The sequence below is a fragment of the Barbus barbus genome (assembly GCF_936440315.1).
Source record: "Barbus barbus genome assembly, chromosome: 32".
In the NCBI taxonomy this organism is placed as follows: domain Eukaryota; kingdom Metazoa; phylum Chordata; class Actinopteri; order Cypriniformes; family Cyprinidae; genus Barbus; species Barbus barbus.
In genome coordinates, this window is record NC_136760.1 from 4,914,123 (window position 1) to 4,934,999 (window position 20,877).

The 20,877-nt window shown below is 39.5% G+C and overlaps 1 protein-coding gene across 1 annotated transcript in view; it reads right to left on the minus strand.

The window, feature by feature from the left end:
• Window positions 1–20,396, minus strand: part of LOC306852059 (sodium channel protein type 4 subunit alpha A-like) — a gene marked incomplete at both ends in the record, with an annotated part of 30,899 nt that extends 10,503 nt beyond the window's left edge. The window contains 14 exons of the mRNA XM_079388664.1: window positions 4,972–5,328; window positions 5,540–5,713; window positions 9,470–9,708; window positions 10,269–10,389; window positions 14,200–14,358; window positions 14,554–14,754; window positions 14,836–14,977; window positions 15,154–15,217; window positions 15,542–15,796; window positions 15,932–16,023; window positions 17,235–17,363; window positions 19,708–19,788; window positions 19,899–20,026; window positions 20,145–20,396. Of these exons, the coding sequence (XP_079244790.1) occupies window positions 4,972–5,328; window positions 5,540–5,713; window positions 9,470–9,708; window positions 10,269–10,389; window positions 14,200–14,358; window positions 14,554–14,754; window positions 14,836–14,977; window positions 15,154–15,217; window positions 15,542–15,796; window positions 15,932–16,023; window positions 17,235–17,363; window positions 19,708–19,788; window positions 19,899–20,026; window positions 20,145–20,396 (2,394 nt within the window). The remainder of the gene's footprint in view (window positions 1–4,971; window positions 5,329–5,539; window positions 5,714–9,469; window positions 9,709–10,268; window positions 10,390–14,199; window positions 14,359–14,553; window positions 14,755–14,835; window positions 14,978–15,153; window positions 15,218–15,541; window positions 15,797–15,931; window positions 16,024–17,234; window positions 17,364–19,707; window positions 19,789–19,898; window positions 20,027–20,144) is intronic.
• Window positions 20,397–20,877: the final 481 nt, after the last annotated feature.

The window sequence follows — 20,877 nt, forward strand, 5'->3', positions numbered from 1 at the left end:
TCCACAATGGCGGTGCATCGCTGCAGACGGGATAAGGAGGAGAAGAATTAATTGACAGAATTTTCATTTTTGGGTGAACTATCCCTTTAAGTCATATAATTTCAACTTTATAAATTTTTGCTCACCTCACAATATGGTGCAATATGTTTTGTAATATAAAATCAGGGGTTAAAGTGAAAAAAAAAAAAATCCTGAACCTGAACTTTTTTATGGGGGGGGGGGGGGGGGGGGTCATGCAATGGTTGTGGCAACTTTAACATTTGAAAGGATACTATGGCAAAGTTATTGCTTTCCTTATTCAAACTGATTTTTTTTCATGAATATATGGTTGACCTGAAGAATGAAAGCTTGGAAAATTAAGAGCTATATCAGCGCTTATCAACAATAGGGGTGTGACAATACACATAGCTCATGAGATGAGACAAAATACAGATACTTGGTTCACTAGAGAGAGACAGTATTTTAATACTATTTTCCAGAAATTTTCAATGATTTTTTAATGTGTCGCGCTTCTCCGTTCATCAGGGCTGCGACTCTGATAATTATGCGTCTCGTGTTTATAAGACCAAAAAAATTCTGATTGGCTAGTAATGTTAGTTTGGGTGAGAGTGACAGCTGTGCTCCTCTCATACCATTGGTAGGCGAACTCATGGACTTGAAAGTGATTTCAAGATTGAATTTTTTTTATGTAGGATTATTTTTTTCTGCACGCCGGAGATCCGGCACGGTGCCGGAGAACTTTAAGCCCTGAATATTATTTTTTCCAGCAGTTCAGTGCTTAAATATATCTTTGACACTGTGGGTATGAATTTATCAGGGTATGTGGGGGTATTTAAAGCTCTTGGCCAAAACAAAAATACATCATTACCAATTAATCTTCCTTAGTCAAGTTTCTCAATGCTATATTAATCGTAATAGTGTCATGATACTATAATAATAGCCCTGTACATCAAAACACACATTCTTTGGCACTCAGTCACAACCTAGTGCAAAATGCCCAGACCATCTGACAACATATCAGCCTAATGTATGAAATACATCAAGCTCCCTGAGAAACACAGCAGTAGAAGCAGGTGCTGTGATTTTCACATTGCACATCAGAGCTGTATGCCAAATGAGGCCACTGATATTTGGTTTCCCATTTTACTCTCCTCTAGCCTACCTTTTTCATCCAACCCACTAAACTTAGCATGCAGATGCATATCATGTCAGTACCGATGCTCTATATGATTTCATTGCTATCTGATTACATTGCTATCCATCATGTCGGGTATTCTGGTGGTTTTGCTTTAGGATCCTCTGGTTTAGCTCGGTAATAATAATAATAATTATTACATGCAAAAAAAAAGGGGGGGGGGGGGTTGAAAGCAAGAAATAAAGAAATTATTTAATTTTTTTTACTGAAATAATGAAAAAATGTTTATTGAGCAGCAAATCAGCATTTTCGTATAATGATTTCACAGACGACTAGAGTACTGATGCTGAAAATTCAGCTTTAGCGTCACAAAAATAAATTACATTTCACAACATATTTAAAGAGAAAATAGTAATTTTCAATTGTAGTAATATTTTCCAATGACTATTTTTACTGTATTTTTGATCAAATAAATGCAGCCTTGGTGAACAAAAGAAGCTTTTTAAACTAATTTAAAGAGTAATGTATGGTCAGTTGCATATTATTTGCATTTATCATAGTTTTTTTGGGTCATGGCCCATCAGTTACTGTATAGGTGAGGAGGTGGCACATGAATCTTTAGCTGCTGCTGCTGTGTTTCTCAGCTGTCCGTGTTTCAGTAAGACTCACTTGAGCTGCATCTTAGCACACAGCCAAGATCGAAAACCGCTGTTTGCTGGCTCCAGTCATATGATGTAAATAGAAAACAGCACTGAACATGTGGCTCTGTCTTGCAATGCATGTTCGTCAAGAAGACAAGTGCAGGAGAGTGTAACCACATGAAGAGTGTGTGTGAGTAAATGTATGTTAGTCATGGGCCATGTTGAATAATGATGCTTTTGTTAGCTCGCTAAGACAGGCCATTTCCTTTTCAAACTATGTATAACCTGAGAGGAAGTGTATTCAGTCAGAAGCTCCAGTATGGTAATTATGTGCACAGCTGCTAGCAGCTCATCTGCATCTCCTTGATCTGTATCAACACGTGAATTTAGCATGCTAGTTTTCACTTAAGAACAACAATGACACCTTCCTGTTGGGATACTATTCACAGAAACACTAATCTTTATAATAAACTGGCTGAAATCAGATATATCTATGATAGTATTTAATCATTTATTTTTAATTGCAATGTTCTTAGCTGGAGGCTTAACTAAAACTAAAACCGCTTAAAACAGCTTTTGTTACTTGAAATAAAATAGACATTAACTTAAACAAAATAGAATGTAAGAAAACTTAAACTTTGACATTTTATTTCATTATTTTAAGTACTAATACAATTTAATTAAATAAACTAAAACTACTGAAAATAAAAATAACAAATACTATATAAAAAAACCCTAAAATGAATAAAAACAACAAAATTACTAAAACTTCAAAATGAAAGTGAAATATAAAAATAAAATCAAAATATCAATATTTAAAGAGGTCATATGATGCGATTTCAAGTTTTGCTTTCTCTTTGGAGTGTTACAAGCTGATTGTGCATATATAAGATCCCTGAAGTTACAAAGACTAAAGTCTCAAAACCAAAGAGATATTCTTTATCAAAGTTAAGACTCTGTCACGCCCCCCTAAAACGGCTTTGTTCAAACATCTTGACGTCAAGATGTGGAAATATTTGCGTAAGCCTGGTTTCAGTAACCGCAGCAGTGTTGATGCAGCAATGTCAGGGAGACGCTGTGTGTTTCTGGGTGAAAGCAAAAGCACTTTATTTGGACATCCGAAAGTAGATGCATTTAAGAATCATTAAGATTACTTATAACAGAACAGCAACGCATTTTATGAACGACCGTTTCGTGAACCTAGGAGAGGAGGTAATACTGACTTTGCCATGACAATCTGGCGCTTCTGAATCAGCGACTGTATGTTTTGTTATTCGTTTAATTATTTGCTATCCACTGTTTAAATGCGGAATTTTGCACGTCGCGTGTGGTCACACAATCGCGGCTTGTGTGCAAACACATATGCGCTTCATCACTGTGTCTGTCACGCGACTCTGTTACCCTCTCTGGCTTTAATTGATGGTAAAACTAAGGACATTACTGTCTTTCTTATAATTTTGAAAGCTGAAGCTCACGATTATGGAAAGGGGCGTTACATTTCCGACGAGTGCTTGTGGTGTTCGGCCAATCACAATGCACTGTGTCAGCTGGCCAATCAGAGCAGACTGCACTTGTCGGAAGGAGGGACTTTGTAGAAAAAGAAGCATTTGAGAGGCGGGGCATAGAGGACCTACAGTAATGTACAGTATTTGAAAAATAATGTGTTTTTTGAACAATAAAACATGTCAACATATTCTGTTACACCAAATAAAAAAGCATCTTTAAAAAAGCATCATATGACCCCTTTAATATAAAAAAACTATAATAATATATCAGTGCAACTAAAACAACATTTATTGTAATATTTATTGAACTCCAGCACTATAGGGTGCCTTGCATATGAATGTTTAAAGGGGTGGTTGACTGTTTTTTTTATAGGCTTGATTGTGTTTATGGGGTGCAGTCTAAAGCCCGATTCGAATGGTAATTGTTTCTCATATGGACGTCTGTAAAAATAAATTTACATATCACCTCAGTGATAAAACGCATGAATTCGGATGGCGATTTATTCACAGTGGAGGAGGGAGTTCTGTGATCCTACGAACCCGGGAATGTGCTGCTCACGTAGCTAGTCAATGATTGTCTGCTGTAAATAAAATTAATTTTATTCATTCATTGATGGACCTGAGACGAGCTGATGATCTGAATCAGATGAGAGAGAGAGAGAGAGAGATGCAGGGCAGAGCGTGTGCAGAGCGGTGGGGATGCGAGGAACAGGATTGAGAACCGCAGCTTTAGAACATTGATTTTGAAACTTGTGAATCCACTAGAATCGTTAGAATACAGAATCACAATTCATATATGAATAGATTTTTTTGTGCACCCCTAGTTTTGACAGCATAGCAACAACTCTTCCTCTTCTCAAAAGCTCTTCTCTAGAGCAGTGCAATATGGCCTCGCCCACTTTGTTGCATGCTCTCGGGGGCGGGGTTTATGTAAATTTCAGGGTTTGTGATGATGTCACCAACCCGGGAAGTAACGTCTTGTAGTCGTTTTAGTAGGCATTAAACTGCCATAATTTTAAAAGACAATATCTCCGTTTGCATTGAACTTTCAGCATTGTTACTTTGCAGATATATGCAAACAGCAACAGCAACATTACACACTAACAAAAGTAAAAAATTGCAATCAACCACCCCTTTAAACATATTGACAAATTAACACCTGGTTACCCAGAGAAATCAGACGCTAACTGCTTTGCCACCTGAATGTCAACAACAGCCGGCCTGCAATCAGCTGTGCTGAAAATCCTTTGGGTTTGGTTTGGTTGCTATGCTAAAGCTTCAGATCAGTACAGCTTCAGGGTAACAGTTATAAAGATTAACAGCTTAGCAGTGACAGAAGATGTCTAATAATAATAATAGTGTTCCCTTTCAGTGTGGAAGAAAATAGTAACATATTAGAGCTGTGATGCACTAAAAGCTTTAGAAGTTCTTGCGCAAGCAATGCACTGCAAAAAAAAATTCCCCAGGATTATTGTTTCACAGTACAATGGACAGTAAATGTATCTTGATTTAAAAGTATTTAGATATTTATACTGGAAACAAGACAACAATACCAGTTAATAAAATCATCTGTGCATCTGTCATCAGATGCTAATTCACCAAATCAGCAAAGTTAAGTGTTTTTCTCCCATAATATTTGACTCTTGTGTTTTCACAATCTCTTGTGTTTCACAATCTCCGCTTCACCTACCACAAGGTTTCCAATGACCATGACCATCATGAAGACTATCAGGCACATGCTTGCTCCCACCACCTCCATGCAGTGCCACATGGTCTCGATCCACTCTCCACACAAGATCCGAAAAACAATGAGGAAAGAGTGGAAGAAGTCGTTCATGTGCCAGCGGGGCAGCTCGCAGTCCTCAGAAATCTTACAAACGCAGTCCTTGTAGCTCTTGCCAAAAAGCTGCATGCCCACCACGGCAAAGATGAAGACGATGATGGCTAGGACCAGCGTTAGGTTCCCCAGGGCGCCTACTGAGTTGCCGATGATCTTGATCAGCATGTTAAGTGTGGGCCAAGATTTAGCCAGTTTGAAGACACGTAGCTACTTCCAGCACATCCGTCAGAGAGGGGCACAAACACACACACGCAACACACACACCGTGAGAGACACAATACCATACAATGTTAAACCACATACCATTTTTATACTAGAGTGAGGTATTTCTTAAATTAATACATTTTACAGAAAACATAAATAATAACACAAACCATGAAAGAAAAAAAGGAACTGAGAGGTTGAGATTCAGACTTACCAAACGGAAGGACCTGAGAACGGACAATCCTTGAACATTGGCCAGTCCCAACTCTACCAGGCTCAGTGTGACAATGATACTGTCAAAAATGTTCCAGCCCACCTGGAAGTAGTAGTAGGGGTCCATAGCAATGAGCTTGAACACCATTTCAGCTGTGAAGATTCCTGTAAATACCTTGAAGAATAAGATATAATGTGATGTGAGATATTACTAATAACCTGAATTAATGACAGCCAATTAAAACCTGTTAATCATGCTTTGCTGTTATTTACAATTACAGTTACTTTTTCCTGATGCCAATGCACTTAAATGGCTTTAATAAATTAAGAAAGCTTTTTTGCTCTGCTGTTCAGGGATATATGCTTTCTAAGGCAAGCCCAGAAAGGGGGAACAGCAATAAGGCCACTTGTTACAGTTAACACATTAACGAATAAGAAATAACAACGAGCAGCAGCAGAGTTTTCATTTGATACAGTATTTAGAAATCTTTTTTTAACATTAGTTCATTAATATACAACAGTTTATTGTTAGTTCATGTTAGCTCAGGTCCATGAAAAAATATTTGATTTTAATAATGTATTAGTGAAATTAACATTAACTGTTAATACTGTACTGGCTTTAGAAGCATTTTCATATTAATGGTAATAAATGTAACCTTATTGTAAAGTTTTACCAAAATGCACATATACAATCTATTACAGCTGCTGTTTACACAGTGCTTCTGACACAGTGCTTCACATTTCATTTTGATTTATGCTGGTTTGGTGCTGATCTCCTTGTTTTCTTTTTTTAAATGCTGGTTAAGCATTTATGGTAACACTTCACTATTAACTACAACTTTTCCCTCAATAAATTCCTAATTTGCTGCTTATTAGTAGTTAGTAAGGTATTTGTTAAGTTTAGGTATAGGGATGCGGAATGAGGTCATGTAGAATAAGGCATTAATATGTGCTCAGTTGCTACTAATAAAAGGCTAATATTCTAGTAAGATGCATGCCAATAAGCAACTAGTTAAGAGACCTTAAAATAAAGTGTTACCGCATATATATATAAATATACTGTATATATACTGTATATAACAGCAAGTTGTGTTTTGAAAAACATATGCTTGTGTTCCTCCCTATCAGTCATCTTAATTAGCTACACCAGGGCCATGCTGGTTAACAAGCACTTGAAAAAAAGAGAAAACAATGAGCAATCGGCAGTGTATATATATATGCGTAGAGTTTAAACAAGGTAAATCCTCAAGATTCAAATTTTAGAGTTATTTGTAGGGCTGCCCTTGACTAAGTATTTTTCTAGTCGACTAGTAGTCGTTCATTTGAAGCATTATTAATACACCATTTAAATCATTATAATGAGCCTTTAATTACATAGCCTAATAAGTCTCGAGCACACGCAAAAAGCTTGCCACAGCAGACTGGCAGAAGTAATGATTATGACTGTGTCAGGGAAAAACAGTAAGGAGACTGCATTCACATTTTAAAAATTTGATAAACATCTCCGCAGTAGTGGATGCGCCTGTATGAATGTTTCGGATTACATAATCTGAGAATTTGTTTTCCGTTTGAATTGGTTCATTTTAAAGTAGACATTTCACTCTCTATAGATATATTTTTAATGTCTGTAAGGCAAAAGATATACATGGAGTTTTGTGCTGAAGTTCACAAAGACCGAGACGGCAGAAAGCACATCCTGTTTGCTTTCATTATTTTACAAAAGCGCGGTATTGTGAGTGCACACAAATAAACGTAGAGTCTTTACAGATTTGAAAGATGTATTACTTTAAGGGCAAGTGAGTGCTCCTGCGCCTCCATCTGTCCTGCAGTGAACGCCAGGGCTGTCAATTTGTTTTTTTATTTATTTCGAATATTCATCGAATTTATAATAAAAATCCACATTCGAATGCAAAAACATTGCAATCGAATTTTAGGTGTGTGTTAGACAGCCTTATCAGTGGTGCACAAGATTCCATGAAGATGTAGGTGTCATTGCATTTTAATGCATTTCTTAGCCTATCCAGTTGAACCCACTGGATGCGGCGCTGCTTATTCAAAATATTGCGGAAAAAGAGAACATCAATGCGGAGTAGAAGTTGTTTACCTCAACACTGAAACCAAGCCGTTCTACCACCGTTGCACTCGCGTCTCGCACAAGAGAGCCGCATGTCTAGAAAGTCATGTAAAATTAATGAAAGTTCAACATTTAAAAAACATGTCTCGAGACTTTATAGTGGTTTTTCTGCATCCCACTGCCTCTGATGTTTTTAAATGAAAAAAGTTCTTTGTAATTGGTTTTCGGTCCTTAGTATTAAACTATGCATACATGATCCTTTTTTTTTCTAATTGTTTGTTTAAGCAATTAATATTAATTATACATGGTTTTTAAACATTATTTTAAACATTATGCACTTTTTCAAAGATAGTTGTGTTTTTTTTCCTTTGAAGAAACGTACATTAGTACTAGGGCTGTCTTGATTCGTCGATTTTAGTCGACTATTCGATTTTTTTAAAATCATCAACTTCATTTTGCTCGCTTCGACTAACCGGCCAAATACCGGAAGTGGTGCATTTCACGGACAAGAATCCATAAAACACATTATTAGACTATTTTCCAAGGCTGCATGATATATTAAACCCATTTAAAAATCATAATTAAGCATAATTGTGAATTCACAACCGCTATGATTTAATTAAATAATTATATGTTATGCAGTTCAAACACAGTATATGCACTTTAATTATTTACATGCGTGTAGGTTAAGCATGTGCGTCACACAGCGGCTCCGTTGATGTCCACATATTCATTTAATTACAGTGGCTATAGCATTTCTGTCCTAAAGAAATAGCCAAATATTAAAGAATAAGTGGACATTTGAATTAAATGGTGCTTGGTCAATATTAAACAGTAATGTGTAAAAATAATCGTCAGGCCGTCGGCGTCCCCTGCAGGCCTTTGTTGTAATGCATAATCTACATTAGCTCTATTGTTTATTATACATTATGTATTTTAACAGTTTTGTTCAATAAAACCATATGATTTCTTGCTTTTGATACTTTATTTGAACTAATTATTATTGCATCATTGCTATTATATATGTATTTTAAGTCATTTTAAAAGCTATTGTTCACTTACATCTATTTTTATTACCACAAAAAAAAAATATTATAATTATAGGGCCCTATGAAATCAGATTTATTTCCAAATTAAGTTTTTTCCATTTTTCTATACTTCTATACTTTTTTTTTCAGAAATACTGCACATTTACATTTTTCTCCTAAATAAAATCTGGGAAATAGTACGGTAGTAATATAGCGATTTTTTTCTGCCACGACATAAGGATGTCGTTACCTCGACAAAATGATCTCGTGGCCACGACATAATATCATGTTCCCACAAGTTAATATGTCGTGGCCACGACAAAACTAAGTGCACTGAAGACGGCCCCTCCCGGTCACCATACATTAGTAATATTTTGCTTGATGCACCCTCTTGTGGCCTCAGGAGCGAAGCCAAAAGCTTTTTTCCCCCTAACAGGAATAATACCTTTTAAATTCGAATATAATCAGCTTCCACACTCCACACAGACACTTGAACAGTGCACATTTCTCTAGGATAACATTAGATTGAAAGGCCATGTAAAGTTGCTAATACTTACATATTTCAGATGTTAAGCCATATTTGAGGTCGATGAATGATAGGCGAGTGTTTGGATGTCCTGCCCGATGTACTGTATTACCATAGACTAGCTGTTAATGATCTGTTATGGATTGCATGCCTGTGGATTTTTATTTATTTTTTTCTGCGACTAAGCTACTAATAAAATTTTGGTCGACCAAGTCTCTTTTGGTCGACTAATGACTAGTCGACTATTAGCGTGCAGCCCTAGTCATTTGACAATAATACATAAGTATTGAGACTAATACTAACCAAGTTTCCCACTGAGAGAACATGTTCGAAATCCGGACTCATGGGGTAGTGCTCCATTGCCATGAAAAGTGTGTTGAGCACAATGCAGATGGTGATACCTAAATCCACAAATGGGTCCATCACAACAAAATGAACCCACTTTTTAAATATGATCCAGGAAGTGCAGCAGTCCCATTTCAAGAAAATATCAGCGAACTTATACCAGCCTGGGGGACAAGGCCTCTGAGCATCTTCCAACTCTAGGGAGACAAAGAGAGATTGAAAACGCTATTTGAACAGTTCCATTAAGACTAAGCAGTGAATGAACACCAGCAGAGTGACAGCAACAAGTTCTGCCAGTCTAAAGTCAACCCATGGCTCTGAAATAGTCCAAAGATTAACACCACTCAGATGAAGTTAACAGGTTTTTCTCCACACACAACGTGTCTGACCTTTGCTTAGGATAAATCTTCAGATGCTCTCAGGCTGTTCTGTCAGACCATGGCACAATAATCTAGGAAACTGAACTTTAAAATAAAATTCAGGAACATAAAAATTGCCAATCTAAGCCCAGTGCATTTACATTCCTGCTACTGGGACTTCACAAGAAATAGTTGAGGGTTTTCAGCATGTCTTTGATCATGCCATGGTTATAAATGTACTGCATCGTCTAAAATCTTGAAGTCCTGTCATTCTGAAACATCTGGAGCATAATAAGCATAATAAATGGAAAAACTCGACATGCTCCTCAGTGACAAAGCTACTTAATAAAGTATTTAAATGAATATTCTTTTAATTTGAAGTTTCTTCAAGCTAGTACCCTCCATAGTTGCAGTGAGCACACTGATAGCACTAGCTGTTCTCTTGGAGAGTTTGGGCTGGTCCAGGTGCTGCATGCTGTGTTTGGAGCTCATGGACTTGTGGTCTTCGTCAGCTGATAACTGGAGGATAAATGAAACAGCAAAGATGTCATCACAATGGCAAAACATACTAGTACTAGTAATACTAACTGGAGTGAAGCAATTGTGATTTTAGGACCATTCACTTTTTTCTATTTACCATTCAGTTATTACAATATGTTCATACTGAATCATACACTAATAGCCTGTGGTATGCATCGAAAGGTCATTATAATCATGAGATCATCAAAATTCTGTCAAGTGTGTTGAAACTTTTGACTGGTTATGTATAAAAAAAACACTAATCAGAGGTGTAAAAAGTACTGAAAAATTGTACTTCCGTTAAAGTACAGATACTATGTCAAACAACTGTACTCAACTGAAACTCCAAGTACCTACCCCAAAAATTTGAGTGAAAGTAAAAATATACACATTTAAATGTATTAAGCATTTAAAAGTATTAGAAAAATTATGAACTTTGTAAAAAAAAAAAAAAAAAGTCAGAATATACCTTCTAATTGTTCTGACTATATAAAACTACAAAACTCTATTTTTATTTTCAGCAGATGATTTTACAGTGATTAAACAATTGTCACACTCTGCCCGGGAGCACGGAAGCACGGAGACCAGGAGACGAGGAATTCACAAACACGAGAATCTTTAATCCAACGAGGAGCATGGGAGGCACAGGAAACACATCACGGACAGGGAAGACAATTTCAACGACCGACAAAACTAACTGAAAGGACTGGGGCTTATAAACACAGGATAACGAGGGAACTAAGGAGACACACCTGGGATCAAATTAACAATTTACATGAGGGAGAAACTGGGTCACAGAACACATGGGGAGCAAAAACACAACAAAAACAGGTCCAAGATCCTGACATATCGCCCCCCTCCCGGAAGGTGCGTCCTCGCACCATAGAAACATCCAAAGGGGAGGGGCGGGTGGGAACTAGGGAGGCGGCTCAGGAGGAGGACGGATACCCGGGAGGGGGCCAGCAGACAGAGACCAAGGCGGTGACGAAGGAGGGAGGAGCCAGGGAAGAGACAGGAGGGACCCGGAGCAGGAGGCGCTCAGCTGGACCCAGGCCACAGCCGTGAAGATGGCCCACGGTGGAGCCGACGGAGGGAAGAGCCATGGAGGAGGGATGGCCGCCGACTCCAGGGGGCCGACCAACGGCGGCGGAGCAGGTGGTGGAGGAGCCCGAGGCGGAGACGGAGAGCCAACGAGCCAGGGGGATGCCGAGGATCCGGGGGGACAGGGTGGAGCCGAGGGCTCTGGCGACCGAGGTGGAGGCAGAGACCCGGAGATCCGCGGCGGAGCCGGAGCGACTGAGGACCAAGGTGGAGCTGGAGGGAGGAAGGAGCCCAACGGAGCCGGTGGGACGGAGCGACGAGGCGCAGCCAGAGGAGAGGAGTCCAGAGGCGATGGTGGGTCGACGCCCGACCAAGGCGGAGCCGGAGGGACGAGGGAGCCCGGTGGAGCTGGTGGATCGAGGGGTGACGGTGGAGGCGAGGGAGCTAGGAGCCGAGGTGGAGCCACTGGGTCTACGGGCCGAGGAAGAGTCCGGGCCTCGGAGGCTGGAGGCGGAGGTGAGGGATACTCCAGCCCCGGCGACGCTGGAGGATGGCAGACCCACGGGGCTCGCACCGTACCGATAGGGGGCTGAGGGCGAGCGGGGAGGCTGCCAGACGACAGCGGTGGAGGAGGCAGGAGCGGGTGGGAGGGTGGGCATTTGCGAGGAGCCGGCACTGGAGGGCGCTCGGGCAGCGCGGACTCTCGGGGGTGACCTTGCAGCACGGAGCTGGATGGAACCAGCGGGGACGCAGGAGAGCTGGACGGGACCAGCGGGGACGCAGGAGAGCTGGGCGGGACCAGCGGGGACGCAGGAGAGCTGGGCGGGACCAGCGGGGACGCAGGAGGGCACTTGCGAGGAGCCGGTACTGGAGGGCACTTTAGAGGAGCCGGCACTGGAGATTCGGACGCCCCCTCTCTGTCCAGCAGTCCCAGATCTGTCCTCAGCTCACCCTCAGCCGCAGTGCAGGGGGCGGAGCTCCACTCCGCGCTCACACCGTCCACGGCTTGCTCCCTCGCGGTGGGCACTGATGCCGGCTCTCGCACCTGGGCTGACGGGTTGGGCTCAACTTCCGGGGTGATCATCCGCTCAGTCGCTCGGCTTCGCGCTGGCTCGCAGATCGCGGCGGGAAATGGCTCTCCGTCATCGGTGGGCTCGGGCTGGTGCTCCACACCGCAGGGAGATGGTGGGCTGGGCTCTGGGTCTGGAGTGGATCTGGCGAGATCATCCTCTGAAGAGACTGTGAGGGGTGATCCGTTTCTCGCCAGAATCCACTCCACAAAGGCGGCGAAATCCTCTCGAGGACCATCTTCGGACCACAGCGCTCTGCACACGGTGTTCAGGCTTCCATGAAAGAATGAGCAGAGCACGTCGTCCGGGTAGCTGGTGGTGTTCGCTAACAACAAGAACAGTCTTGTATGGTCCTCGAGAGATCGGTCCCCCTGCTCCAGCAGGAGGAGGAGGAATTCGGGCCGGAAAAAGGGATCCATCAGGGCACTACGGAAATAAAAACACTGGGAAAAAACAGAAAACAAAACGGAGGGTACAAACGGAGGTAACTGTTTTCGGTCGGTCGTTCTGTCACACTCTGCCCGGGAGCACGGAAGCACGGAGACCAGGAGACGAGGAATTCACAAACACGAGAATCTTTAATCCAACGAGGAGCATGGGAGGCACAGGAAACACATCACGGACAGGGAAGACAATTTCAACGACCGACAAAACTAACTGAAAGGACTGGGGCTTATAAACACAGGATAACGAGGGAACTAAGGAGACACACCTGGGATCAAATTAACAATTTACATGAGGGAGAAACTGGGTCACAGAACACATGGGGAGCAAAAACACAACAAAAACAGGTCCAAGATCCTGACAACAATATAGTGATTTTTAGAGTAATAATTAATAGTAATCATGAACCGTGTTCACACTTGACTCAAGTGTAAATGAAATCGTTGCAGAGTAAAAAGTATTATTTTTATCTTGTAAATGTATCTGAATAAAATTACAAGTATTCATAGGGACCATGTGACGGCACAGTACTTTATGGCTGCCATTTTTGTGTCCGGGACAGCTGCGCTACTTGTTTCAGTCTATGGTCACAGCAGCCACAACTACCAGAGGAAGAGCAACGAAACACTCCCAGAAGGTTCACAATAAGGTTATAAAATGCCCGGGATGTGTTGTTCTACTGTAACAACAGTCATCAGATTAAAAACCCAACTACAATTTTATTTGATCCCAACAGTGCTTGAAGTGGGCCGGTCTTGCTGAATGTTGGGCTCATGATCAATAATCACATATTTAGCATTCACCAAAACTAATTTGCCGAAATCAAAATACGGGAAGTAAGGGAATTAGCGCCGTCAGTGTGAGTCCCGCTCGCTGTGAAGTGGAGTGACCAGCCGGCAGAGGATTCTTCAAGGTCTTAAAGCCTTCATTGAGTGGCTACGTTCACAATAATTTACACTTTCTGTCCTAAAAATACGATCAAATCAAAGGCTCAGTGTGGGAACTGGTAGTAAAAACTAATTTATTATTTCAGTATATTATTAAATCTCATTTAGATGTGCCGTGTCTGTTGTCATATCAGACACAAATATGGCGGCGAGCATAGCGGAAGTGACGTCTTCGGTACCCATGAATTTGGTTTTAACAGAGCTGAAGTAAAGTACAGATTCAACAATATAGTAGTGAAGTACTAATTCTTTAAACCTCTGACTCGAAAAATAATGTTAACATACTCCTGATGTCAAAATTATATTACCTCTTTGTCAAAAGAGGCTCTGTTGACAACGAGGCGAGGCACTATTCGGCCGTTACAGTCCTTTATAACATCATCACCGCCAAGACTGTGCAGGGAACCTGTCCTGTTTGACCCTTGACTTTGTGTCGCCTGGCTGGCCAAAGATGCTTTACTGCCTGCCTGTAATTTGAATAAACCACTATATATCAACATATCACTGTAACGTATCAATGTAAATCAATTAATTGTAAGTGTTTAGTGGTTTTGATATTCATTACATTGTCAATATGATTACATTGTGAATCTGAGGTAGCACTAGTCTTTAAATATAATTTAACTGTATTTTAAAGTGAAATCATATGGTAGTCACCTGACCTCTTGCTCTTGGTTCCTGTGTTGCTCAAGTAATCTTTGAAACTCCTCTTCTTTCTCACGAGCTTCAGTCAAGGTGGCTTCGTTTTGCTCATCGTATGCCATAGCAACCACAGCCAAAATCAGGTTGATGAGGTAGAAAGAGCCCAGGAATATGATCACCACAAAGAAGATCATGTAGGTCTTCCCAGCGGCACGAAGAGTCTAAACAAGATGGAAATGGAATTTAATTTGCGTATACTATTCCAACAGATAAACAGACATAAAAACGACTAGTTAACAGACCAACTGAAAGAGATTCTCCCAATAGTCCTGAGTCATGAGTCTGAAGAGGGCGAGAAACGACCAGCCAAAGTTGTCATAGCTGGTGTAGCCATAGTTCGGGTTTCGTCCAGCCTTCATACATGTGTAACTTTCTGGGCACCTCCTTTTAAAACAACAGACAAATGACATTAATCTTTATCTTTTCATAGATATTTCTTGGTTGCTTTTATGGTGTATTACAATTACATAGCTATTTGAAATAACTGAAAGCCCCTGATATTATAGACAGGCTATATTGAATTACAAGCATTTTTTATTACTGAGCGTAAACAAACTTACCCAGCATCAGAGCTGTTACCACATATCAAAGCATCTAAACTTCCTTCCACAAAGTATTGGTTTACTGCAGAGTACAAGAAGTATAAAAATAAAGTTTATAGCAGGCAATATATTAATCAGTCTATGATTTTGTCCCCCCAAATTGACTTGCAAAATAAAAAATAAAAATCAATAAAAAAAATCACATGCATTAATACATTTGTGTCTAATGTTTAAACTCAAACCTCAAATGAAAAAAGTAACTGTAAAAAATTGAAGCCAGTACCATTCTAACATTTTTCACCATTTACAAAATGCTGTTGTCTTGCAATTACGAGTAGTACTTAAATATGTGACGACATAATTGAGTGAAAATTGGAAATATTTAATAACCTTGACCTGACTTCACCTTCATTCTCTATGTACGCTTTGAAATCGAAAGTATCGGTGACATTGAGGATGGTTTCATTGACCATGGTGGAGTTGTAGTCATCAAAGATGGTGCTATTGGGAATGGGCCAACGGATGCACTTGTGGCGTAGATTTCCCATGAACAGCTGCAGGCCAATGAGGGCAAATACAGCCAGTGCAAAAACAGTCAAAATCATAACATCTACCATCTTCTTGACAGACTGAATCAAAGCCCCGACGATGGTTTTCAAACCTGAGCAGAAAGTACAAGGTGAACCTTTTTATAATTTGCATTTAACATTTGCTTTTGTGTTTTGTGGTTTTCCATTTTGTGTGACTTTAAAGAACTGTTGCATTACATACAATTTGTAACACAATTATTACATACCAGGAATAACTGTGATTGTTTTGAGAGCTCGAAGCACACGAAATGTCCTCAGTGCTGACACATTACCAAGGTCTACAAACTCTGTGATGTACCTGGAAACAATCAAACCACAAATCTATATGTGTAATGGGCAGAACAGATCAGCTAATGTATAATATGCTTGGAATACAGAAAAACAAATAAAGCCATTTAATGTAATGTAATTGTAATTATATAGAAAAGAGGGATTTTCAAAGTCCTCTAGTAATTTCTTTGGGCTAGCTGTTCCTGGCAGTGGAAAAAGATTGGTTTTAATATATGTTATATTTAGATCCGTCGACCACTGTGGCCAAATGACAGCATTAGCTGACAGTCATTGAGAAGGTGTCTGAATGATACTAAGCATGCAGGGTATCACTTGTGTGAACATTGCAAAAATTAGATCAAAGAACCACTAATCCTTGAAGGAATAGTTCACCCAAAAATAAAAATTTTCTCAAAATGTAGTCACCGTCAGGTGACCTAAGATGTAGATGAGTTTATTTCTTCACAGGAACAGATTTGATCTCCAATGGATCCTCTGCACTGAATAGGTGCTGTCAGAATGAGAGTCCAAAAATCTGATAAAAACATCACAATACTCCACAAGTAATCCACACGATTCCAGTCCATCAATTAACATCTTGCAAAGCAAAAAGCTGCATGTATGTAAAAAACTAATCCATCATTAAGGGATTTTAACTTTAAACATTCGCTTCTGGCCAAATTACAAGTCCATAATCTATAATAACTCTTCCAGTGCAAACGTCCTTCCCCTTTTGTCCTCTCACATCAAAATCCACCCACATATTTGTTTTGTACTGTTCTGGACTGTTTTCCCTTGTAAATGGTGCTTGATCTGTGAATATTTCTCTACTGATTCAGACGAGACAACTTTTTCACTAAATAAACCAATACTATGGACAGAGGACTTGTCAAAGTTAAAAACACCTTAAAACACCTTTTTACATACATGCAGCTTTTCATTTCACAAGATTGAGTGACAAGATGGACTGATGATTAATTGATGGACTGGAGTCATGTGGATTACTTGTGGATTATTGGGATGTTTTTATCAACTGTTTGGTCTCTCATTCTGATGGCACCCATTCACTGCAGAAGATTCATTGGTTAGCAAGTGGTCTCCAAAAATGTTCTGATGAAGAAACAAGCTCATCTACATCACCTGAGGAATATTTTTATGTGATATTTTTAGGTGAACTATAAATAGCATACATGCGTGTATATATATATTTATATATACTGTATGAACTGAAATACTCACGCCATGCTGATCACCATGAAATCAAGCCAGTTCCATGGATCACGGAAGAATGTGAAAGGTCCAATGCAGAAGCCTCGAGACAAAACTTTGATTGTTGCTTCAAAGGTATATATACCAGTAAAAACATACCTACAAAAACAAATAACAAATCAATACATAGAACATCAACATTTCTTGTGAATAAATGATCATAAATAGGGTGCTGCAGAGCCACAATTACAACCCGAATTCTGGAAATGTTGGGATGTTTTTTAAATTTGAATAAAATGAAAACTAAAAGTATTTCAAATCAAATGAGCCAATATTTTATTCACAATAAAACATAGATAACATAGCAAATGTTTAAACTGAGAAATTTTACACTTTTATCCACTAAATGAGCTCATTTCAAATTTGATGCCCGCTACAGGTCTCAAAATAGTTGGGATGGGCATGTTTACCATGGTGTAGCATCTCCTCCTCTTTTCAAAACAGTTTGAAGACGTCTGGGCATCGAGGTTATGAGTTTCTGGAATTTTGGTGTTGGAATTTGGTGCCATTGTTGCCTGATATTGGTTTTCAGCTACTGAAGAGTTTGTGGTCGACTTTGACGTATTTTCTGTTTAATGATGCGCCAAATGTTCACTATAGGTGGAAGATCTGGACTGCAGGCAGGCCAATTCAGCACCAGGACTCTTCTACTACAAAGCCATGCTGTTATAATAGCTGCAGTATGTGGTTTTGCATTGTCCTGCTGAAATACACGTCGTCTGGAGGGGAGCATATGTTGCTCTAAAACCTTTATATACCTTTCAGCATTCATAGTGCCTTCCAAAACATGCAAGCTGCCCATACTGTTTGCAATTATGCACCCTCATACCATCAGAGATGCTGGCTTTTGAACTGAACGCTGATGACAAGATGGAAGGTCTCCCTCCCCTTTAGCCCGGAGGACATGGAGTCCGTGATTTCCAACAAGAATGTCAAATTTGGACTCGTCTGACCATAGAACACTTTTCAACTTTGAAACGGTCCATTTTAAATGAGCCTTGGTCCACAGGACACGATGGTGCTTCTGGACCATGTTCACATATGGCTTCCTTTTTGCATGATAGAGCTTTAGTTGGCATCTGCAGATGGCACGGCGGATTGTGTTTACCGACAGTGGTTTCTGGAAGTATTCCTGGGCCCATTTAGTAATGTCAATGACAAAATCATGCCGATGAGTGATGCAGTGGGCCCGAAGACCACAGGCATGCAACAAAGGTCTTCAGCATTGTCCCTTACGCACAGAGATTTCTCCAGTTTATCTGAACCTTTTGATGTTGTTATGTACTGTAGATGATGAGATTTGCAAAACCTTTGCAATTTGAAGTTGAGGAACGTTGTTTTTAAAGTATTTCACAATCTTTTTATGCACTCTTTCACAGATTGGAGAGCCTCTGCCCATCTTTACTTCTGAGAGACCCTGCCTCTCTAAGACATCCCTTTTATAGTTAATCATGTTACAGACCTGATGTTAATTAACTTAATTAGTTGCTAGATGTTCTCCCAGCTGAATCTTTTCAAAATGTCTTGCTTTTTCAGCTCTTTGTTGGCCCTGTGTCAACTTTTTTGAGACCTGTAGCAGGCATAAAATTTGAAATGAGCTCATTTAGTGGATAAATGTGTAAAATGTCTCCATTTAAACATTTGTTATGTTCTCTATGTTCCATTGTGAATAAAATAATAAAGTGATTTTAGTTTTAATTTTATTCAAATTTAAAAAACGTCCCAACATTTCTGGAATTCGAGTTGTATACTGTGCTAGTATTAATATTGAACATACATTATAAATCAGTTGTAAATGACAAATACATTTTTTTCTATTACATACTGTGTATGGGATATATTTAAAATACAAATAAAAAAATAAACCAACACAGAAATGTGCAATTATTTCCTACAAATATTTTACTTTTGGCAGCAGCTATTTGCATTTAGTGTAAATACATTATAAAACAGTATGCAATAATAACGTATTGAGGGCAAATTATAATTTTAATTCAAATCATTAAATGGGCGCTACCTTATTGGGACGATAAAGCCCTCCCTACACATACTCTAAGCATACCCGATACTTTATTTTCAACTTTTCGATTATTTCCTTAGGCATTTATTTTCAATAAAAAAAATTTCCGATGTGATATGAGATTCAAAAAGGGAGAAAAAAAGTTTGGCAAAAGGCAGATTCGAACTCATCAAAAAGACAACTGCTTTACCATCTACGCCACTGGAGCTGTTGTTTGACTGTTGTCTTTTGTAGTGTTGACTATCCCAACCACACATTGGTAGCTTCTGCCAACAAGGTTTGCACTTTGTGTAAATAAACACTCCATTTACTTTTTCATTACTCTTCAACCTTTCATCTCTCCAAAATTATTCAAGACTTCTACTAGTACTCAACAGAAGTTACTTCTGCTGAAAATATGTGTTCACACAAGGCAACTCTTACTCGACAGTTTTACTCCAGGCTGGAGGGTTACTCATTGCCATGAACACGCAGTTGGACAGGATGGTGATCATGATGAACATACTAAAATATTTGAAGTACAGTCAAGGTAAACATGGCAAATAACTAATGACATACTACTGCATCAATCATGATAATCATTATAAAAAAGGAAATTGAAATGATGAGAATGAAAAGGATATGAATGTATAAGAATTTTGATGGCTCCTCTTCTGACAAGGCTAAAAGGACTGATACAAAACAGCGCTGGTTCAGCAGTAAACCTGTAGATTGTGTTTCCCTTACTTATGACTATAAAAGTCTGCAAATGAGAAAGATGTAAACACAAAGGGTTAAGAACACTTATGGACACTAGATGAACAGAGGTTTAGTTTTAAATACAGAGCACTGCTCTTAACATCTATGAGTGTGAGACTGACCTTCTGTGTTTTATAGAAGGGATCTATGTCCTCCAGAGGAGTGTTGAGGAGATCCACTGGTGGGTCACCATAGATCATTGGCAGGCACTTTCCTGCCTCTAAATCACTTCTCGGGGCCTGTGGTTCCTCCTCAACCCCCTCTACATCCTCCCTGGTGCTCCTCTCCTGGATGAGCCTGTCGATTTCCACCAGTGACTCTGGGGTGAATCGGTGGAGGACATAGTTGCCTGTGGGATGGAGCAGGCTTGCCATCTTGGCATCGCGAAGAGATACCACCTCAACGTGGAATCTCTACACCAAGCTCCTGAAAGAGAGGAAAATATCTTTGAATTATGGCAAATGTTACTAAGGACTTCATATATGAAAATCATTTATGAATATGTAATACAGTGCAGTTTTAGGGAAAAGTAGCTAAATTTAAATCCAACTTTCTCCATTGCAAAACTTACATTTTTTTGTTGTGAACATATGGCAAGAGATGCAAAGAATGAGAGCTGCTCAAGCATCTTTAAGATGTCAAGTCACATTTATTTGTGGGGCAGTGGCTATTTGCACTAAGTGTAAATAGCGATAGAGGCTATTTACTATAAGTATAAATAGCATATTTTCTTAGTGATAGATGCTATTAACACTATGTGCAAATAGCGATGGATTTTTTTTTAGTGATGCTATTTACACTAAGTGCAAATAGCTATAGATTCTATTTACACTGTTAAAATAGCAAGATTTTCTG